The 18,042-nt window shown below is 27.5% G+C and overlaps 1 protein-coding gene across 4 annotated transcripts; it reads left to right on the plus strand.

Moving 5' to 3' along the window:
• The first annotated feature begins 332 nt into the window (after positions 1-332).
• On the plus strand, positions 333-17,748 carry LOC129971185 (dynein regulatory complex subunit 4-like). Of its 4 annotated transcripts, none has more exons than XM_056084728.1 (7): positions 333-618; positions 3,451-3,543; positions 3,742-3,939; positions 8,436-8,642; positions 9,472-9,732; positions 15,206-15,361; positions 17,497-17,748. In XM_056084728.1, exons 1-7 carry the CDS (start codon positions 607-609, stop codon positions 17,686-17,688), a joined length of 1,119 nt encoding a protein of 372 aa, XP_055940703.1. In that variant the 5' UTR covers positions 333-606; the 3' UTR covers positions 17,689-17,748. The 4 variants fall into 4 exon arrangements, 3 of the variants coding, with proteins under 3 accessions (XP_055940703.1, XP_055940704.1, XP_055940705.1); XM_056084729.1 differs by having other exon boundaries at positions 17,614-17,748; XR_008784774.1 differs by lacking the exon at positions 17,497-17,748 and adding an exon at positions 10,228-10,365 and having other exon boundaries at positions 337-618; positions 15,206-15,340.
• Positions 17,749-18,042: the final 294 nt, after the last annotated feature.

Below are 18,042 nucleotides of genomic sequence, written 5' to 3' on the forward strand. Positions count from 1 at the left end.
TCCCTCTATTAATGCTCCCCTTCTTTTAAATCGCTATTTCTTATCTCTGTAAACGTTGGATTCCAGTTTACAAATTAGTTCTTGCAATGTATTTTATAAACAGCTCATATAAAACTTCTAGAAATGTATGAACATTGACCTACGACCATATCTTACATTGTGAATGAATGAAGAGTTAATGCAATATTGATATATAAGTTCGTTAATATGTAAATATAAACGTCGTGTTTGTATATTATTTCATTCGTTGTAACGAATAATATACAAAGGACAATTTATAAAATAATGAAACTAAATTTATGTTAAAAAAATCATTCTATAAATAAGATGACAGGTTACTGAAAAATATGCTTTAAACTATTGTGGGGACGAATCGTTTGAACAAAAATACCATTTCGCTCCCAACACACCGTGAAAAGGATTTTGATGCAATTCAACATGTAAATGACAACACTTATCCTGGGAGCCCCTCTCTCTCTCTCAAACGTTTGTACCTCCGAAATATACGGTTAGCGATGGATTCGCCCAACTCATAGGGATAGCCGTTGCGTTTGAGACGCTCTTTTTCCGAGTGATAAATAAACAAACAAAAGTATATAAATCAGCATGGACTCCAAAGTAAGTCATTTCGTTCGATCCAAATACGAGTTCTACTTTTATTATACAAAGAAAAAAAATTTTCTGGGCAACATCATTAAAAATTAATTTAGAAAGCAGAGAAAAACGTTAAAACTTATTTGTATCGAGAATTACAATCTTTGTAGTTTGTCATCCTGTACTGTTTTCGTGCTAATTTGGAAATTACCAGAAATACACTTTTAAAAGAGTTTTTTTCTTTTGGCTTATTTTTGATGCATCAAAAACAGTTCTTTCCTACATATTATTTATATTCATATTAATCACCAGTTCAAAAAAATGTTTTAGCTAAAAAATTATTAAGGAATAAGCTTTTATATAAATTTTATGTGAAAGCTGATTTGTGTATTTTTTCCCATTATTTATCTTTCTTTGGCTGTAAATTTCTTATTTCTCTTTTTTTTATGGTTATTTATTTTTGAGAAATGACTGACAGTCAAGCACTTATTAGAAAATGTTTTGAAGTATAAAAAGATTAGTTCCTTGTTTCTCCTATGTGTTCCTAAGTATGACAAAATTGTGTCCATTTTCTGAAACCTCTCTAAAAGTATGTCATCTTGGATGGCTGCAAAAATTAGTAAGAAAGGAATTTCATAGTTACAATAAGAAATAGTTTTGATTATACTTGGCCAAAAAATATCCCATCGCTAAAGAAATATTCAACTTTGGTGAGCAGACAAAATTCTTAAAGTAAATCAATTTTTGCATTTTGAGTTCAATGATTGTGAGTAAAAAAATGAATGGTTTTAGAATCCATTAAGGAATTAACTATTCTGATCAAACGTTTATGAACATTATAATCAAAAACTGCAACAAGCTAGGGAAATGAAATTTGTTATTAATATTGATGCCAAAATTGAAATTTCTATTAAAATATTCGATTTAATAAGAATTTTTCATTCAAGAATTTATATAAATGTACATGAAATTTAAAGGATGAATGCTCCTTGGTTTAAATTGTAATACTGTAGAATGAAAGTAGTAATTTTAAAAATAATTGCACAAAATTTTTTCCTTAGTTGTAAAAGAAAATTATCTGAATATTAACATAAAAAGCATGATTCTGTTTAAATTTTGTTAAATGTGATAAAATTGATTATCTTATCAGAAATCTAGAAATATATCTTAAGAATTTCCACTGTGAAGTTTTTGAAAAAAATTTTACTTTTATTTTATATTTAAAATTTGTTTTAATAATTCTATTTTTTTCCTTTATGCTTGCTCTTTGAAATGATCTTTTAATATGATGCCCATTATTTTGATTTTTCTGCAATTATTTTCTGTGATATAATATTATTTACTGGTGAAGAAGTAAGTTTACTGTTAGACTTTACAGTGCAAGAAACATGTCATTTTTATAGCTACCAAATGATTTTTGAAATTTCACACTTCTTTGAACTGTATTAGTTTGATCTTTTCTCTCAAGACCAATGGGTTCTTGGTTCAAAGTCTTATTCCAGATCAGATCATCTCTAACCTAGTGCAAATATAATCCATTTGGGTCAAATGTCTGGAGTGGAAGTTTCAAGTAGTATTCTGGATCAGATTCAGAATTATGAAATATATCTCAAAATAACCTTCTGTAGCTTCAAAAATCTAAATAAAACGGAAAGCTAAATATTTGATTAAAAAAATAATTTATATCATCAGCTTAGAGCAAAAATTTATTTCTTGTTATTTGCTGTTTTCATAATTGCTATTTTTCAGCATTGAAGTATTAGAAATAAGATTTTCGCACATAAAACAGTATTTTTAAGAGATTTCTTTAATACATTTCTTATTTACCAAAAAATTAATAGTTTATTTTAAATGTGTTCAAAATTTGGTTTGATCTGTTAAAAGGTTTTAAATTTTAGCTGAGACTTATTATGGTTTTGATTCCTGAACCTGAAGTTCTCTGCTGAGCACAATTTATTTTAATGTTTAAGTGTGGTTTTATTATTTGATACCTGCTATCAATGGCAAATGGATGTGGTCTGTATGCTGAGGCACTATAGGACAAAATTTTGGAGTTGGACATATTTAGATGTTACCACATAAATACTTTATGCCATAATGTTTTGCTTACACACATTTTGGATAATAAAAATTTGTATGTATTAGCACGTATTTTAAATATTAGTTTCATGCATAAATGTAATAAAATAGTAGCATTTTTCTTTAATTTTCAAATTGTATAAAATTAAGCAATTAAAAAAAAAATTTTTTAATAGCACCAATGTAGTTATAGATTTTTTTTTTTTTTTCTTCTTAATTCTGACCATTTTTTTAAAGTATTTGTTTGTATAGTTTACTCAAATACTTTTCATGATTGTAATGAAATTTATTTAATAATTTTCATTATTAAATCTCATGTATGCTTTCATTAGTTTTTTTAAAAATATAATAATTTTCCTTTGTTAAAAAGTATGGCATGAGATTTAGCCTTAATATTTTAACTCTATGTAAAAACTGAATTTTATTTTTAACTATGATATTTTGTCCTTAATTTTTATAATTTAAAAAAAAAATTGTAAAATTTTTAATTTTATCTTCTTTTATTATTATAAAGTGCTGCTCGTTTCCCTTGCCTCATTATTTTTTTATTCTAATCTTTGTTTTCATTATTTAAAATTAAAATGTAAAATACTTATTGAGTTTTTTTTTAATTGAATGAAAAATAGGCTACTTGCATTTAAATAAATGATTTTAAAAACTAACATGTAGAGTTTATATATTACTTGTTAAGACATACTATTTATATATATTTTATGATAATATCTATATATATATTTATATAAATATTTTATAAAGATTTTTTTTAAATGGTTGCAGAAGAAGCAGCCTGCCAAGAAAATGGGGAAGAAACAATTTAAAAACTATACTCTCCTGAATGGAGTCCCTATTACTGACATGCCTAAAGAACAGGTAGTATATTTTCCAAATGATTTCTGCTTCCTTAGGCTTGATGTTTTCTTTAATGAAATGTTGTCTTATACTATACTTTAGCAAAAAATTAGAAGACAAAAAACTATGGGGTTTATATATACATAATGAGATGTTCATTCAAATGTGCATCCATCGTAGATGCTATGATTGTAAAAGTGAAATCATGATTTTTTTTAGCTGGAAAATCACTTTCTTCAATTGCAACAAGTAGTAGAGCACGAGAGAGAAGAGAGAAACTATTATCAGTTAGAGAGAGACAAGATACAGTTGTTCTGGGAAGTAACAAAGCAGCAGATGGAAGAAAAAGATGCTCTCCTGCAACTTAAGGACAGTGAAGTCGATGAAGCTGCCTTGAACCATTTAGCAGAAATAAAAGTAAAATAATCTTCAGTATATTTTTAAAATATAGTATGACCAGAAGTAATATTTAGATTGAGAAGGGTGGTCTAATTTTATATGTGTATCAATGAAAAGAGATTTTTTTTAATAGTAATATAAGTTTTTTTAAGTAATAATTTAGTATGAATATATATGTAACAGTGATATAACTACTTTCTTTTGGGGTTTGGGGGGGGGGATTTTCTTTACTACTTTGATTCAGATTAGTAAATTTTTTCTCATTGATTAGTTAGAAAACTGAACCAGAATGAAAATCAGTAATTCAGAATCTTGCAGCAGATTTACTTTACCAATTATTACTTCAAAACTTGAAAATAATTTCTTTTATCTGTTCAAGGTATTTTAACTATTTTAATTGAATTTTGTATTAATTCTGAAAATATAATAGGTTTTGATATATACTGAATTTGTCTTTTAAAAATTAAAGGATTGTCAATGCTCTTTGGATTTCAAAGAAATAAAAATTGACTTTATAATTTTTTCAAATTATTGGATGATAAAATCACTTTTAATGTTTATCGAAAATAATTGCTGTTATCAGAAGATTCCTGATTGCCTTTTGTTTAATCGATAAATATTCATCTTTAAAAATAAAAGCAAAAAGGATTCATTCAGATTTAATCCACAATTTATTCGCAGCTCGCATTTACATACCTCAAGCTTACTTGCATTAAAAAGAATTCTATTATATTTCCACTTTCGCCTGATGGCGGAATTGCTTGCACATGCTCAAAAGTAAACAAATGCTTCACCATGGAGTATCCCCCTAATGAGTAGATAAATGATATAACATTATAGCATACAAAAATCACTGAATTATGACCCAATATATATATATGTATATGTATGTGGATGTGATAGGTTTTAATGCATCAGTCCACTTGGATTAGCTTAATCATTTTATTTCGTGATTAACAAAGGATGATTATGATAATTTTTACAAGTGAGAATTCAATGATGAAGAAGGAATTTATATAACATGAAGATGGACAATTGATGTTTTTCAAAGGATCTTTCCCACCTACGCTTAGTAGATTTGGCATTTGCAGATGAATTCTTCTGCACAAGAATTCAGGTTTCGGCCTTTTTCAGAGAAACCTGTCTTTTCAATTTCCAGTCACAAACTTCTTGGCCAACATCCGTCTCTCCTCTGGTGATCTCGGAACTCTGACTGCTGGCTAACATCAGAAGAATGCAGAGCACCTCTCATGGGGTTAATTTACCACATATATATGATGGCATGAAAAATATACAAAAGCAAATGGTACAGTTAATATCAAAAAGTTTGTCTAATTAAAAATAAAATATATTCTTACACCACTCTTAAATTAATACTCATAATAGAACATGAAATACAAAATTTCACTAAAATATATATAGACCAAATAAAATTTTAAAAAATATTATGTTATGAATTGTTCTGAAGCTTTAGGAAATCTGACAAGTCATCCAGATTTAGTTTGAGAAAAAGTTTTACTAATTTATTTATCTGGATGTAACACAGTTACTTCCATTTTTTCCTGTTTTGGTTCAGGCACTTAAGGAACAGAAGGAACATTGTTGTCATCATCCAAACAAAAGGCTGGTTTGACTTGATCTATCAACAAAGATTTCTTCTTTCTATTAGCAAGAATTGTGAGGACTTTGTCACTTTGCCTGATGACTACATGAGGACCAGTATAAGGCTGTGAGAGCAAATGCTAAATGTGGTTAAATGCTATCAACTCTCAGAAACACATGCGAACAGGTTTTAAAGCATTTGAAACGAACATAGAACTTCTTCCATGAGCAAAAGTTGACACTGGTTGCAAAGACCCCATTTTATCTCATAGCCTTGATTTGCATGTTGGATTACATACTGTGGAAATCTTGTCAGATGAGAAAAGATCAGATGGCAGTCAAAGAGTTGTTCCATACACCAATTCTGTGCATGTAGCCCATATGTCATTTTTAACAGCTGCAAGCATGCCAAGAAGAACAATTGGTATAATATCCCAATTAGAAGACTTATGAGTTTTAATTGCACTCTTGAAGTAGCAATGCATTCTTTCAACAAGTCCATTGGTTTTCGGGTGATAGGCACAACAATGAATTCTGTTAGTTCTGAGGAGATTATTGAGTTCTTGGAAAAGATTTGATTCAAAGTTTCTTTGTCTGTTGTTATGATTGCAGGACAACCAAGATGAAATATCCAACCAGCTAAGAGAGACTGTCAAATCATTCCAGCAAGCTGAGGGGATTACTTCAATCCATCTTGTAAATGGAGGAAAAGGACCTGTGATATCCATATGTATATGGGAAAATCTGGCATCGAGTAAGACAAACATACCCATAGGTGTCTTTGTATGTTAATGAGTGTTTGATCTTTGACAAGGTTGACAAGATAATATCCTTCTTGATGTTTAGTCACATAAAACTTTGAATAAACATTTTATTTTTGAAGAAGAAGGGAGAAATACCAGAATGAGAGAAACTATGCAGGTGTTTGAAAATCTGTCTGCAGTAATCCTTGGGGATGAAAAGACAAGGAACATTTATGGAGATATCACATGTTAGCGTGATATCTTCTAAAAGAAAATATTGTTTCAATAGCAAAGATGATGAATTTGATTGAAGAAGTTGTTTGAGCTCATCATCTATTAACTAAGCTGATGCAATGTCCTTATAATTGAAAGAGCTTGCTTGGGGAAATTGAGTCAATTTCAATCTAAGATAAAGCATCAACTACCAAATTTTGTATACCAGGAACATGCGGAATATCTGTAGGATAAAATCCAAGTGTCTCGATTGATGTGGTGATTGTGTATTTGATTGTGTATTGTGTATTTGTCAGCTTTCTGCTGAAAGGCATAAATAAAAGGTTTTTGATCAGTATAAATCACAAAGTCCCTTTCTTCCGACATGTGTCTAAATGGTTTAATCATTGCCTAAATGGCTAAAAGTCCTCTATCATATGTAGATCATTTCGATAAGAAGTCAGTTTTATTGACTAGAATGCAAGCAGTTGCAAGAGATTATCACTGTATTTTGTTAGTGTATCACCACCAGCAAAATCTGAAGCATCAACCCAAATAACCAAATAGTGGTGTATTTGGTTTTGGGTGATGTAATAAAGTAGTCTGTGCAAAGACTTTCTTAATCTGTTCAAAAGCTGTGATGGCCTCATTTGTCCATGAAAGAACTTCAAATTTGGTGTTAATTTTTTGCTTTGAATGCAATTCTTGATGCCTTCTAGAATTTTTACTATGGGAGTAATTATATGGGTAGCTTGTCTAATGAAACATCTGTAGTAGTTTAACATGCCTAGAAAATGACGTAACTGTACAATAGTGGATGGTCGAGGAAATTTTAAAATGGCATCTACTCTATCTGGTAACGGTTTTATTCCAGCATTACATACTTAAAATTTTAAAAATTCTAATGTGGGTATTCTTAATATATTCTTAAAAGGATTTATAGACAATCCATACTGATCCAAATGCTTAAAAAGTAATTGCAGATGTTGTACACATTCTTCCTCTGAAGATGAAACAACCAAAATATTGTTGAAGAAGACATACACAAAATTTAAACCTCTCAGAACTTTGAAAAGTAGAGGTGGTATTTCAAAGTTCAAACTGAATTTTCTTATTGAAATCTACATATGTATAGTCCAGAGTAATTATGGTATTTGATGAATAGATATTTGAATGATAAGCCTTAATTAAATTAATTTGTGAAAAAATTGTTTTGCCATGTAGCTCTGAAGTAAAATATAAAATATTAGGAACAGAGTAATCGTCTAGCCTTGACAAAAATGGGTGGACCAGAAGTTTCAATATAATGTTTTGCATTATGTTTGATTTCTTTAAAAAAGGAAGGAAGCTTAACAATTTTAGGAAACTCTTAAAATATCATGAAAAATACTCTAGACTAAAGTAAGTTTAAAGGAATGAACTTCTGACGAGATAATTCTTCATTGCAACGAGCATTTTCATTGGTAACATTATCTATTAATTTTCTGTTACTGATATCAGGAGATCTGTTGAAATAAATAAGAAATCAACTCCTATAATAGGCATTGAAACAGATGCAATTAGAAAAAGCAATTGGAATATTCTTCTCAAATTCAAGTCTAGTGTCAAATGTCTCTTTATCCTATTGTGGAAAATTAATCTTATTTTCAATCAGAAGTTGCATTTTAACTATTACTGTTTTATTAAATTTTTGATTATTTGAAATTTTATTAAAAGAACCATTATGTACTTGATCATGCAATGCAAGAACAAAGACAAAAAAACTGAATTTAAATTTATTTTGCACTATTATTACTATTGCACTTTTTAAATTCATTATTATTGCTATTTTAATTATAAGTAACCTGTTTTTTGTTTTTTGTTTTTTTTTTGTTTTTTTCCTCTTCATCATTAAGTTTTTAATGTATCAATTTTTTAAAATTTTATATGATAAATTTTTTACTCTTTTTCTAATAGTTATTTAAACAAAAAATGAAACACATCATGTTTGAATGCCAGCAGTATATTGATGAAAGAATGAAAGAAAAGACAAGTGAGAAATTAATATTAGAAGAAGAACATCTTGTTGAAGTGAATCATTTAGAAGATGAAGCAAATAAATTAAAGGATCAATTTTTTCAATTACAAATAGATAACGGAAATGCTATTATTAATCAAAGATTAGTAAGTTACTTTTTTAATCAATATTTTTTTATATCTGTTTTCCTTGAATTTTTTTTTTTTCCATTTTAAAATTTACGAGTTTCAGGCATTAAGAAATGGCATTTTTTTATAGCAAATAACTTTCAGTAATTAACTAATAATAAAACAGACAATGGCATTTTTTTTAAAACTCAGGATCATATTTTTTATCCACTTAAAAATATTCTGTCAGATTTTTCTTTTGTTACTTACTGAAAATTTACCATTTTTATAAAATACTAAATTTAAAAAAATAGAGATATGAGAGGGATTTTTTTTCAGTGTCATGGAAAAGAGAATATTTAATTATATGATATTTTATCAAAATTTGAAATATATTCTTATTCTTTAGAATATTATTTTAAAAATTAATAGCCTTTTTTTTTTCTTCAGAGTTATTTATTAAATAAGGAATTTTTTTATAAATTTGGTTCCTTCATTTATTCTTCATTGCACTTTTTTTTTTTTTTTTTTTTGTTCAAATATATATATTGTATGTATTGAAAATCTATATTGTATTTACTCATAAATGCATGTCTTGAGTTTGAGTGATGACTTTTGTAAATTTCAGTTTTGAATGTGAACTTTAAATGAAAATTTTAATGGTTAAATTTGAAATTGTGATCATTATTCCTAAATTTCTCTAATCTTTAAAAAATAAATATTTTTTAAGATTTAAAGTCTTAAAAAATTAATGTCACATTTTCCACTCTTAACTTATTGAACAATCTGCTATAAATTCATGAGTTTTGAATACTATATGACTATTAGATTTCATATCTTAATTTTTAAAAATCTTTCTTTGAATTAGAAACATGCTGAAGATTTATGTTCCCTACATCAACAATATCAAAAGGAAACAGATATTTTGAAAAGTAAAGAAGTCGCCGAAATCGGAGCAATCCGTCACAGATTAGAAAGAGACAGAGAAAAGGCCATTCAAGAAATACAGAAGAAAAAAGATATGCACATAGAACATTTAATTCAAATGCATGAAGAAATGTTTCAACAAATGAAAAATTATTACAATGATATTATTAAAAATGATATCTTGTTAATAAAATCGCTTAAGGTCAGTAATGATGTGTTAATGTTCCTTCTTAATATATCTTATGCAGACCCTTCAGAAATATCATAACATTTGAGTTATATTTTCAGTCATTAATGCTTATTCAGTAAGCTGTTAAAGTTTATGTTAAATACTTTACTATTATATAGTAAATTAACACTGTATATTTTACAGAGATTTTATTATTGCTGTCTTTCTGCTTGCAAGTTATAATTTTGTGTGCTTCTTGTTTTTTTTTTTTGTTGTTTTTTTTTTTGTATGTATGTATAAGTTATGAATAAAGATGGAAATGTTTTTTCTTATTTGCTTAATTTTGATCTTATTTGCTTACTAATTCATTAATGTTACTCTTTTTTTTTTAGATTGTTATTATTTTGCATGCTATTTTGGGAAAAAGGACTGATAAATTTAATACATTTCATTAAAAGGTACTAATTGAGAAAGTTTTAAAATATAATATTATAACAATTTTAACCTTTTGCCATTATAGTTTTATAGTTTTTGTATGGAAGTTTGGTACTATATGCAAATGTTGTTCATCTCAACATGGCACTACATATTGAAGTGCTTGTCAAATAGATGTTTGGGAGAAATTAGAAACTTGCTTTTATTTATCATTGATTGAATTAATATAAGGTGTGTGAATGTGTTTTGATTCTTACTTATTTCAGTTGTTAAATTGTTTCTTAAAACCTGCTTTTGCAAGGTTTGTTTCTAATTATTTAAAACTGATGTTTAGATGCACAACATTAATATTTTAAATAATGTATAATAATCCAATACCTGTTCATTCAAATACAAATTTGCTTTATAATCTAAAAACATAGAATCTTCAATTAAAGAAGGAAGTTCAAAAGAAATAGAGCTGTCAGAAACCAATTTTCCTTTCACTGATCAGAGATTTTATGTTGCGACTTTTATTATTGAAATTATTAAATAGCTGTGTGGTAGATAAATATAGTAAATAATTTTACTATATTTATATTTTATATTATATACTTATATGCATTTTATGTATTATATTATTTATATAAATTCATGCCTGATAGTTTAAACATTATTCCAGTTGCTTTCAAGTTTCCCATAATTATTGTCAAGTAATGTCTTTGAGATATTACATCATGAATCATGTTGTTTTTTCTTTTTATATATAATGCTTTTAAACTGTTAAAATTTAGTGTACAGAAAGATCCATTTTTTTCTGCTATAAATGCCTGTTTCCATCTGGGTATATATAATCTGTTTAACAAAGTTTCCACATTCCACTAAAACAACTTTGTTATAAGAAAATTTGGAAAAATATTGTAAAATAGTTTAAATTGTATTTTTTGAGTAATAGGTTTAATAGTTTATAATAGTTCTGTTGTCATTTTGAAAACGAGAAAGAAAAGAAAGCCTAATATTCACCTATATCCATTCACCTTGACTTTAATCCATAAACCAAGCCGTTAAAAAAATGTGATGCTGTTTTGTATTATAAATCACATTTTTCATAAAATGTTCACATTTTTGTAAAAATTGAAAAATATAACATTTTGAAATATGTAATATTTTCTTGAAACTGCAATACCCCTTGGCATAGAATCAAATGCTGTTGATATTTCTTCCTGGAAAATTTTTTTAATAACTTTTTAATTATCATTTCCATTTTGCACTGTAGTGTTTTATTTGCATTTCAAAACAATATGTGATACATCATGCCCTGGTAAATTCTCAATAATCATGTCTTAATCAAAATGAAGAGAAGTAGACGGCTCTGTACTTTCTTCAGCCACTCATATGCCTTTCAGGTGTTGCCATTTTTAAGGTGCAGCAATTTGGCTGACTTTGAATGACAAAAAATGAAAAATCATGAAATGCTAAAAAAAAAAAAAAAAAAAAAAAAAATTCCACAAAAACTTTATGCTATGGAAAGTACTTTATGTAATATAGAGAGTAAATGCCATTCAAAGTAAAGATTCTGTAAATAATTGTGTTAAATAGACATTTTTTGAATGAAGACTGCAATATATATGTTACAGTGAAAACTCGAAATCAGTCAAAACTTGAATTAACTAGGTAAAGCGCATTTTAACTAACAGTGCTAGGAAGAACCTGTTTTATTCATGTTTTGACTGATTTATTAAATACAATATTATTTGTATCTATCCAAAATTATTGTATTAAACTATACTTAGTAAAACAGTGTTTGAGAAGGAACCTATCATTGAAGGAAAAAGTACTTTATTTGGTAATTGTTTAACACAGTACTGTTATTAGAAAATTATGTATTTCGACAGGGCAAACTACTGTGACACTTAGAATTGCAAGGAGAACCATTTTTCCTACAGAAAAATCTCCTTGAAGAACAATCTTTTTTACAAGAAGAGTGGGAATACCTTCATCCTGTTCCTACAGCTTCTTCTCCTGCTGCTGTTCTCAGCAAAATCTCCTGATTCGGTACATGTTCTTGGATCAAGAAAATATGCAGCAATACATCCAATTCAGATGAATATAATAAATTTTGTAGCAAACTTGTACCCTAATTAGCTGTAATCTGCTGTTTAAATACTTATAGAATTTAAAGTTATTATAAGTAATAACTATATATTTATTGAATAAATGCTGAACTAATTAATTTAAATATTATTTCTTACCTCGAATATAGTTTGTTCAGAACTCCATCTTTTGTACCAATTTTGTACTGATCATCTTTATTTTTTCAAGCACTACACCAATGAGATTTTGCTCTATCAACATCTGGAATGTGAACAACATTACCTCCAATATCAACCTTAAGATGTGTTGCATCAGAAATCTTTTTCATTCCTTTGGATTGTTACATAATTTTCTTTGTTTTCCTCTCTAATTGGAAAAACTAATTGGGGGAGCAAGATTATGCTCCCCCAATTGTGCTTGCTCAGTTTCTTGCTCTTCATGTCCTCAAAAATTTTTAGAAGTTCATCCTCATCTTTGACATTTTTTATAATATCTGATGGCATGGTTGAGGTTTTCATTCCAATTCTTCGTTCAATCCCAAACATAGTTTAGTATGGTGATTTTTTAATTCCTAAATAGAGCTCAGTTGACAAAATGAAGACCAATTGATCATTTTATAGTGTGTTTATCCTTCATTCATGGAGATAACATATTTTATCCATTTTGTTTGGCCCTCTCAACCAAGCCCTGCAATTGGCTATATCTTCAGTTCTGGCCAGTACATACATAACTGCTCTATAATGGAATTTACAACTCTTTTCCATTATCAGATTGCATATACAAAGAGCTCCAAATATCAAAAAGATATCAAGTACTTGCAAAACAACCTCTTCTACTCTTTCGTTCTGAAGTGGTCACAGTAATACAAACTTTGTTAAATGGTCCTGATAAACCATAATAAACCTAAATTTGTTATCCATCTGTGATTGCATGTCAGTCAAATCCACTTGGCAGTGACTATTCATTTCTGTGTGGATAATAGGTTTAAAAATCAAAACTTTCCCCCTCCACTTTTTTTTTTTTTTTTTCTTTACTGTTGACATATTTCACACATTGTTAAAAAAAAAAAATTATCATCTCAGTAGTTATGTTAGCATATTTTCTTGAAGTTTCAATTTTGAGTTTGTCTCTACCACTATGTCCAATGACTACATGATAACATCAAAAATTTCTTCAACTGGTAAATAATATCTGATGGGCTTATTTGAAGAAACCGACTTTTTTATTCCACTGATTTCAACAATTCAAACCATTTTAATCTGCAGTACTGAACATAAATCTTTCTGATAGTAGATTTTGCTTTTTCAATCTCAGATAAAACAGTGCTGTATTCATCATGTGTATAACATTAAAGTTATTTTGGTTTTTATGCAACAACTGTAATTGTTCAAGAAATCTATTTTTCCAATTTTTAGCACAAATAGCATTAATAGTTTCTTTCCTCATCGTAATTAAATTAACCAGCACAAGCATGTTCCAGCAAGAATTAAACTAGATGACTGCACTTCCTTTGAAAATTTCACAAACAACAAATCAAGATTCATACGGTTTTAACCGGACAAAAGTGGAAATGAGAAAACTGATTCTCTCTAGCATTGTCATTTAAAATGTGTTTTACCTAATTAATTTGCGTTTTGATGGATTTTGGGTTTTCACTGTAACATATTCACTGTTCTCCAAAAGTTTAAGCCAAACTTTATTTTTCTGTTTCCTGTCTAATTTGCGAATAAATGAAGACAAAAATCTAAAAACTGAATCATTTTTGCATTGAACAATTATTTGTTGAATTTTATCCTTAAACATAATTTATAGTAAAATTTTTCCATTTTTTTCTTTTAAATGAAAATTCACTATTAGAAAAGCAATTATATATGAAAGATATGTTAAAATATAAATAAGGTGTTCTTTGGAATGTGTCCTACCCTAGCTATAATGCTTTGGCTGGACGTTGCATCAACTTTCTTTATGTTTAAGTTATTGGCTACCGAAATGGGAATCGAAGACCATTCATGGAGCAATGCTTCTTCAAGTTCATTTAATGATCTCAGAGGGCTATTTGAAACAACCACATTTTCTGTAGTATTCTCATTAATGATTTAATGGATTCAAATATGAAGTTAGTTGATTTGCTCTAAAACTTGATCCTTTATAATAATGTGACAAATTATTTTATCATGAAGCCTAGCTATTCCTAAAATATTACCATCCAATAAGATGAGTTCTACACCAATAGTCCAATCAGATTTGTCAGATCTTATGCATGAAGATCTCTTCTCTATGTTTAGCAGTAGTGAGAGCACCTCAATAATGCTATCACATAGGGTCAATATGGATCATCCAGAAGAATTGTAGTCTAAAAAAAATTTGCTGCAATTTCTCTGAGTGGTATTGTTTTGTCTTTCAGTTACTTTAGATTGATGTATCCAGTGCCTTGTTCTCTTCCTATCAGCACATGAACTGAATTATTCTGCAGAATAAATCTTTTCTCATCTGCAAAGAGTACAAAATCTCATAACTATCTGCTCCAAATAATGGGCTTGTTTAACATAAATAGGCCGTCTGTGTAGTCAGTCAAAAGGGGGGGGCACCAAAATGGTCATCTTGCATCCAATCATTGACTGAGAAGATACTTTAACTCTGTAGTAAACAATATTCTTACTACTATGTAGTAAAATCATATGAAAAGGGTAGATGCGCAATAATGAAATTCCTTTCTTTGAGTCAGTAGTATTAGAAAGCAGTCTTCTGCTGGATTTCTAACATATGGCCAACATAGAACAAGTTTTCTTGAAAATGAATTTTCAGGCTAATATTTATGCTAGAGTCTTTGGATCTCATGGACAAACGTATTGCATGAAGAGTTCAGCAGATCAGTTTATATAACTCCACTCTGTTTTACTCTATTTGTGTAAAACATTAAATTGTCATTAATAATATGTTGTTATTGACACTTTGCATTATTTGGTTATAATTGAGAGTTTTTGTTTCATTGAAAAAGGATAAAATCAAAGACTTGCTAAGAAAAGAATGTCACTATATTGAAACCATTAAGAATTTAGAGGCAAAAAATGATGTGTTATCCAGTGCATTTAATGATTTTCTGCAGATAAAGTCCAGGCATCTAAAGAAAGTGGATTCTAAAGATGTATTCTATGTAAGTCAATTGTAATTTACTATGCTTTAAATCTTTATTTTTATAAAAAGAATATATATATAAAATATTGACATTAAAGTTTAGAGTTATGCTAGAACTTGATATGAATTATACTCCTTTATTGAAATCTTAAAATGCATGTTGATATTTTTCTTACTATAGACTAAGAATCTGAAATTAATAAATATAAATAAATATGTATTTACATTCTATTATAATATACAGATCTTTAAAACTTAACACTAGAATGCATGACTTTTTTTTTTTTTTTTTTTTTTTTTTTTAGAAATAAAAAATGTTTTTTGAATAGCTGCATATAATTTAAAATAACATTTAAATAAATAATTTTTTTTGTTATTTTTTTTTAATTAAAATGTGCCAAATGACAACATTATGAATTAAACAATATCCCAGTGACACAAATCACATTATAATCTTTGCTATTTAAAAAAATATATATATATTTACTGTTTATTTTTTTACAATGCAAGAACAAAAAAATATTTTGATAGTATTTTTAATAATAGAATTATTCATAAAACAGCCATCTTGGTATTTTTCAGTTTCTAATTTAAATCTAATTCTAATACTGCTATTGCCGTACATCAATCTTTTCTACAAATGTTTATCCAAAAGCATTTAAAAAAGAATTTCCGAATACCAATTATTACCCTTTAGAACAGTCATGTTTACATGACTTATGAATGGAAATAAAAATGTGCAGCCAAATGTCTGAACGATGCATTGTAGAGTTAAGGTTTTTTTTAAGACGAGGTGTTTTTAAGGTGCACATACAAGATTGTGAGGAAATAAGTAAAAAGAATATTTATGAGCAATACTACATTGATATGAAAATATTGACATTGTAACCTCACAATTTTTGTTAATATTTATTTTTAAAACTGAATTTGCTCTAAAAATAGATTATTTTATTTGTTTATTTTGATATTTATGTTCTGTATTGGTGTGTATAGTCAATTTTTGCATCAAAATAGCACTGTTGTGTCAAATTATTGGCTTTACTCAAGTTGAAGCTATTGAGCTGGCTTCATTATGGTGCAACAATTTTTGAATAATTTGCAATGTTTTTACCTTGCTACAAATTTTATCTAAAAAAAAGATTTTTTTTTAAAATGTTGCTCAATATATGATTATTTGATTTAATAATTATACATTAAATAAAAATTATATAATATACTATAAATAAATATATAATGAACAAATAACACAAGCTACTAATTTTTCTATAAATGACTGCAGATATCTTATTATACCTTAACTTTTTGAAGCATGTGCACCTATTAATTAGATTATTTAAATTATTGAATTTTATATTGGTAAATAATCAAAAACCATTTTTAATACTTATATAGTGCTTCAATAAATAAATACATACGATAATTATGGAATTGCAATTTATTATAAATATCTCATAGAAAAAAATTTATAGCAATCATATAGCAGAAATGAAGGTGCTTCATTATCTTTTTGTTTGATGGATCAAAAGCAAGAGGGATTGTAACCTTTCTTTGTTTAATAGTTTGCAAAATATGAATTTGTGATTACAGTTAAAAATGTGTCGTAAAAAATAATAAAAAGGCATTTTTTTTTTCAAGTTACCATTTCAAGACAATTTATTTTTCTGGTCTATTTAAAGCCATTGATACCTATGTGGGGGAAAAATTATATAATAATTCTAAATTAATTAAACATTTGTTAATTTTTATACCATGTAATTTTCTGTATTTTTAGGGGGGGGTGTAAAGGTTTATAGAATCCTTATGTATTGGCATATTTGATTAACATATGAGATTTAGAGAAATATTTCTTGCATTAGTCTATACTTGCCCGTAAAAACCTTGGAAGATATTATGTATTTTTTGTAAAACAAAAAATTTCCAAATGGAACATAGGGGAGAAAAACAGAGAATTTCTTCCACTTTTTTGTGAGCATCGTTATTGAAAAGTCATTAATGGATATGTTAGATTTTCTTACAATTTTAATATTATATGATGCAGATTCTGAACATTAACTCATAGTCCTCATGTTTAAAACATTAAATGTACTATAATTAATTAATTGTAATTTCTAAAGAGAATTTTCACAGTTAATCCAAGCATTTTTCATTATCCAGTTTCAGAAGAAACAAGAAGAAAAATCCCAAAAGATTCTGCATGATAATTTATCTGGTAAAAGTCTAACTAAACCTCAAAACTGGAAAATTTTGGAAAATGATCTCTTGTATTTTCAGCAGACAGTTGATGGTGTTCCGAATATTTCTAGTCATTTTGTGAATGATCATTGGAAAAGAAGGAACAGCTGGTAAAATTTTCATAAAAGAATGTACTTTCTGAATAATAATAAAACTTCTGTCATTCCAGTACCACTTCGTATTTTTATTATTTTATTAAATAATATAATCTACTCCCTTAATAATAATTATAATAATATATTAAATGAGATAGAAGATTTAAATTATTACTCAAATCAATACGGATACATAACTATTGCTAGTAAACCTAGTTGAATAAAATTAGATTGCAAGAAATTCAAAAGATTTATTTTATTACAACCTGTTGACTGCAATCCAATTCATATCTTTCTATATATATATATAAAAACTTAATTTGTGTAATTTCTTCTTTTATATGTATGAAATCATATATAAACATAACTCTGC

The sequence above is a fragment of the Argiope bruennichi genome, chromosome 6 (assembly GCF_947563725.1).
Source record: "Argiope bruennichi chromosome 6, qqArgBrue1.1, whole genome shotgun sequence".
In the NCBI taxonomy this organism is placed as follows: Eukaryota; Metazoa; Arthropoda; class Arachnida; order Araneae; family Araneidae; genus Argiope; species Argiope bruennichi.

Excerpts from the sequence above, each read along its gene's own strand:
- LOC129971185 (XM_056084728.1), top strand. Across the intron at positions 3,940-8,435 it reads ACCATTTAGCAGAAATAAAA|TTATTTAAACAAAAAATGAA; the intron begins GTAAAATAATCT and ends TTTTTCTAATAG. Across the intron at positions 9,733-15,205 it reads TGTTAATAAAATCGCTTAAG|GATAAAATCAAAGACTTGCT; the intron begins GTCAGTAATGAT and ends TCATTGAAAAAG.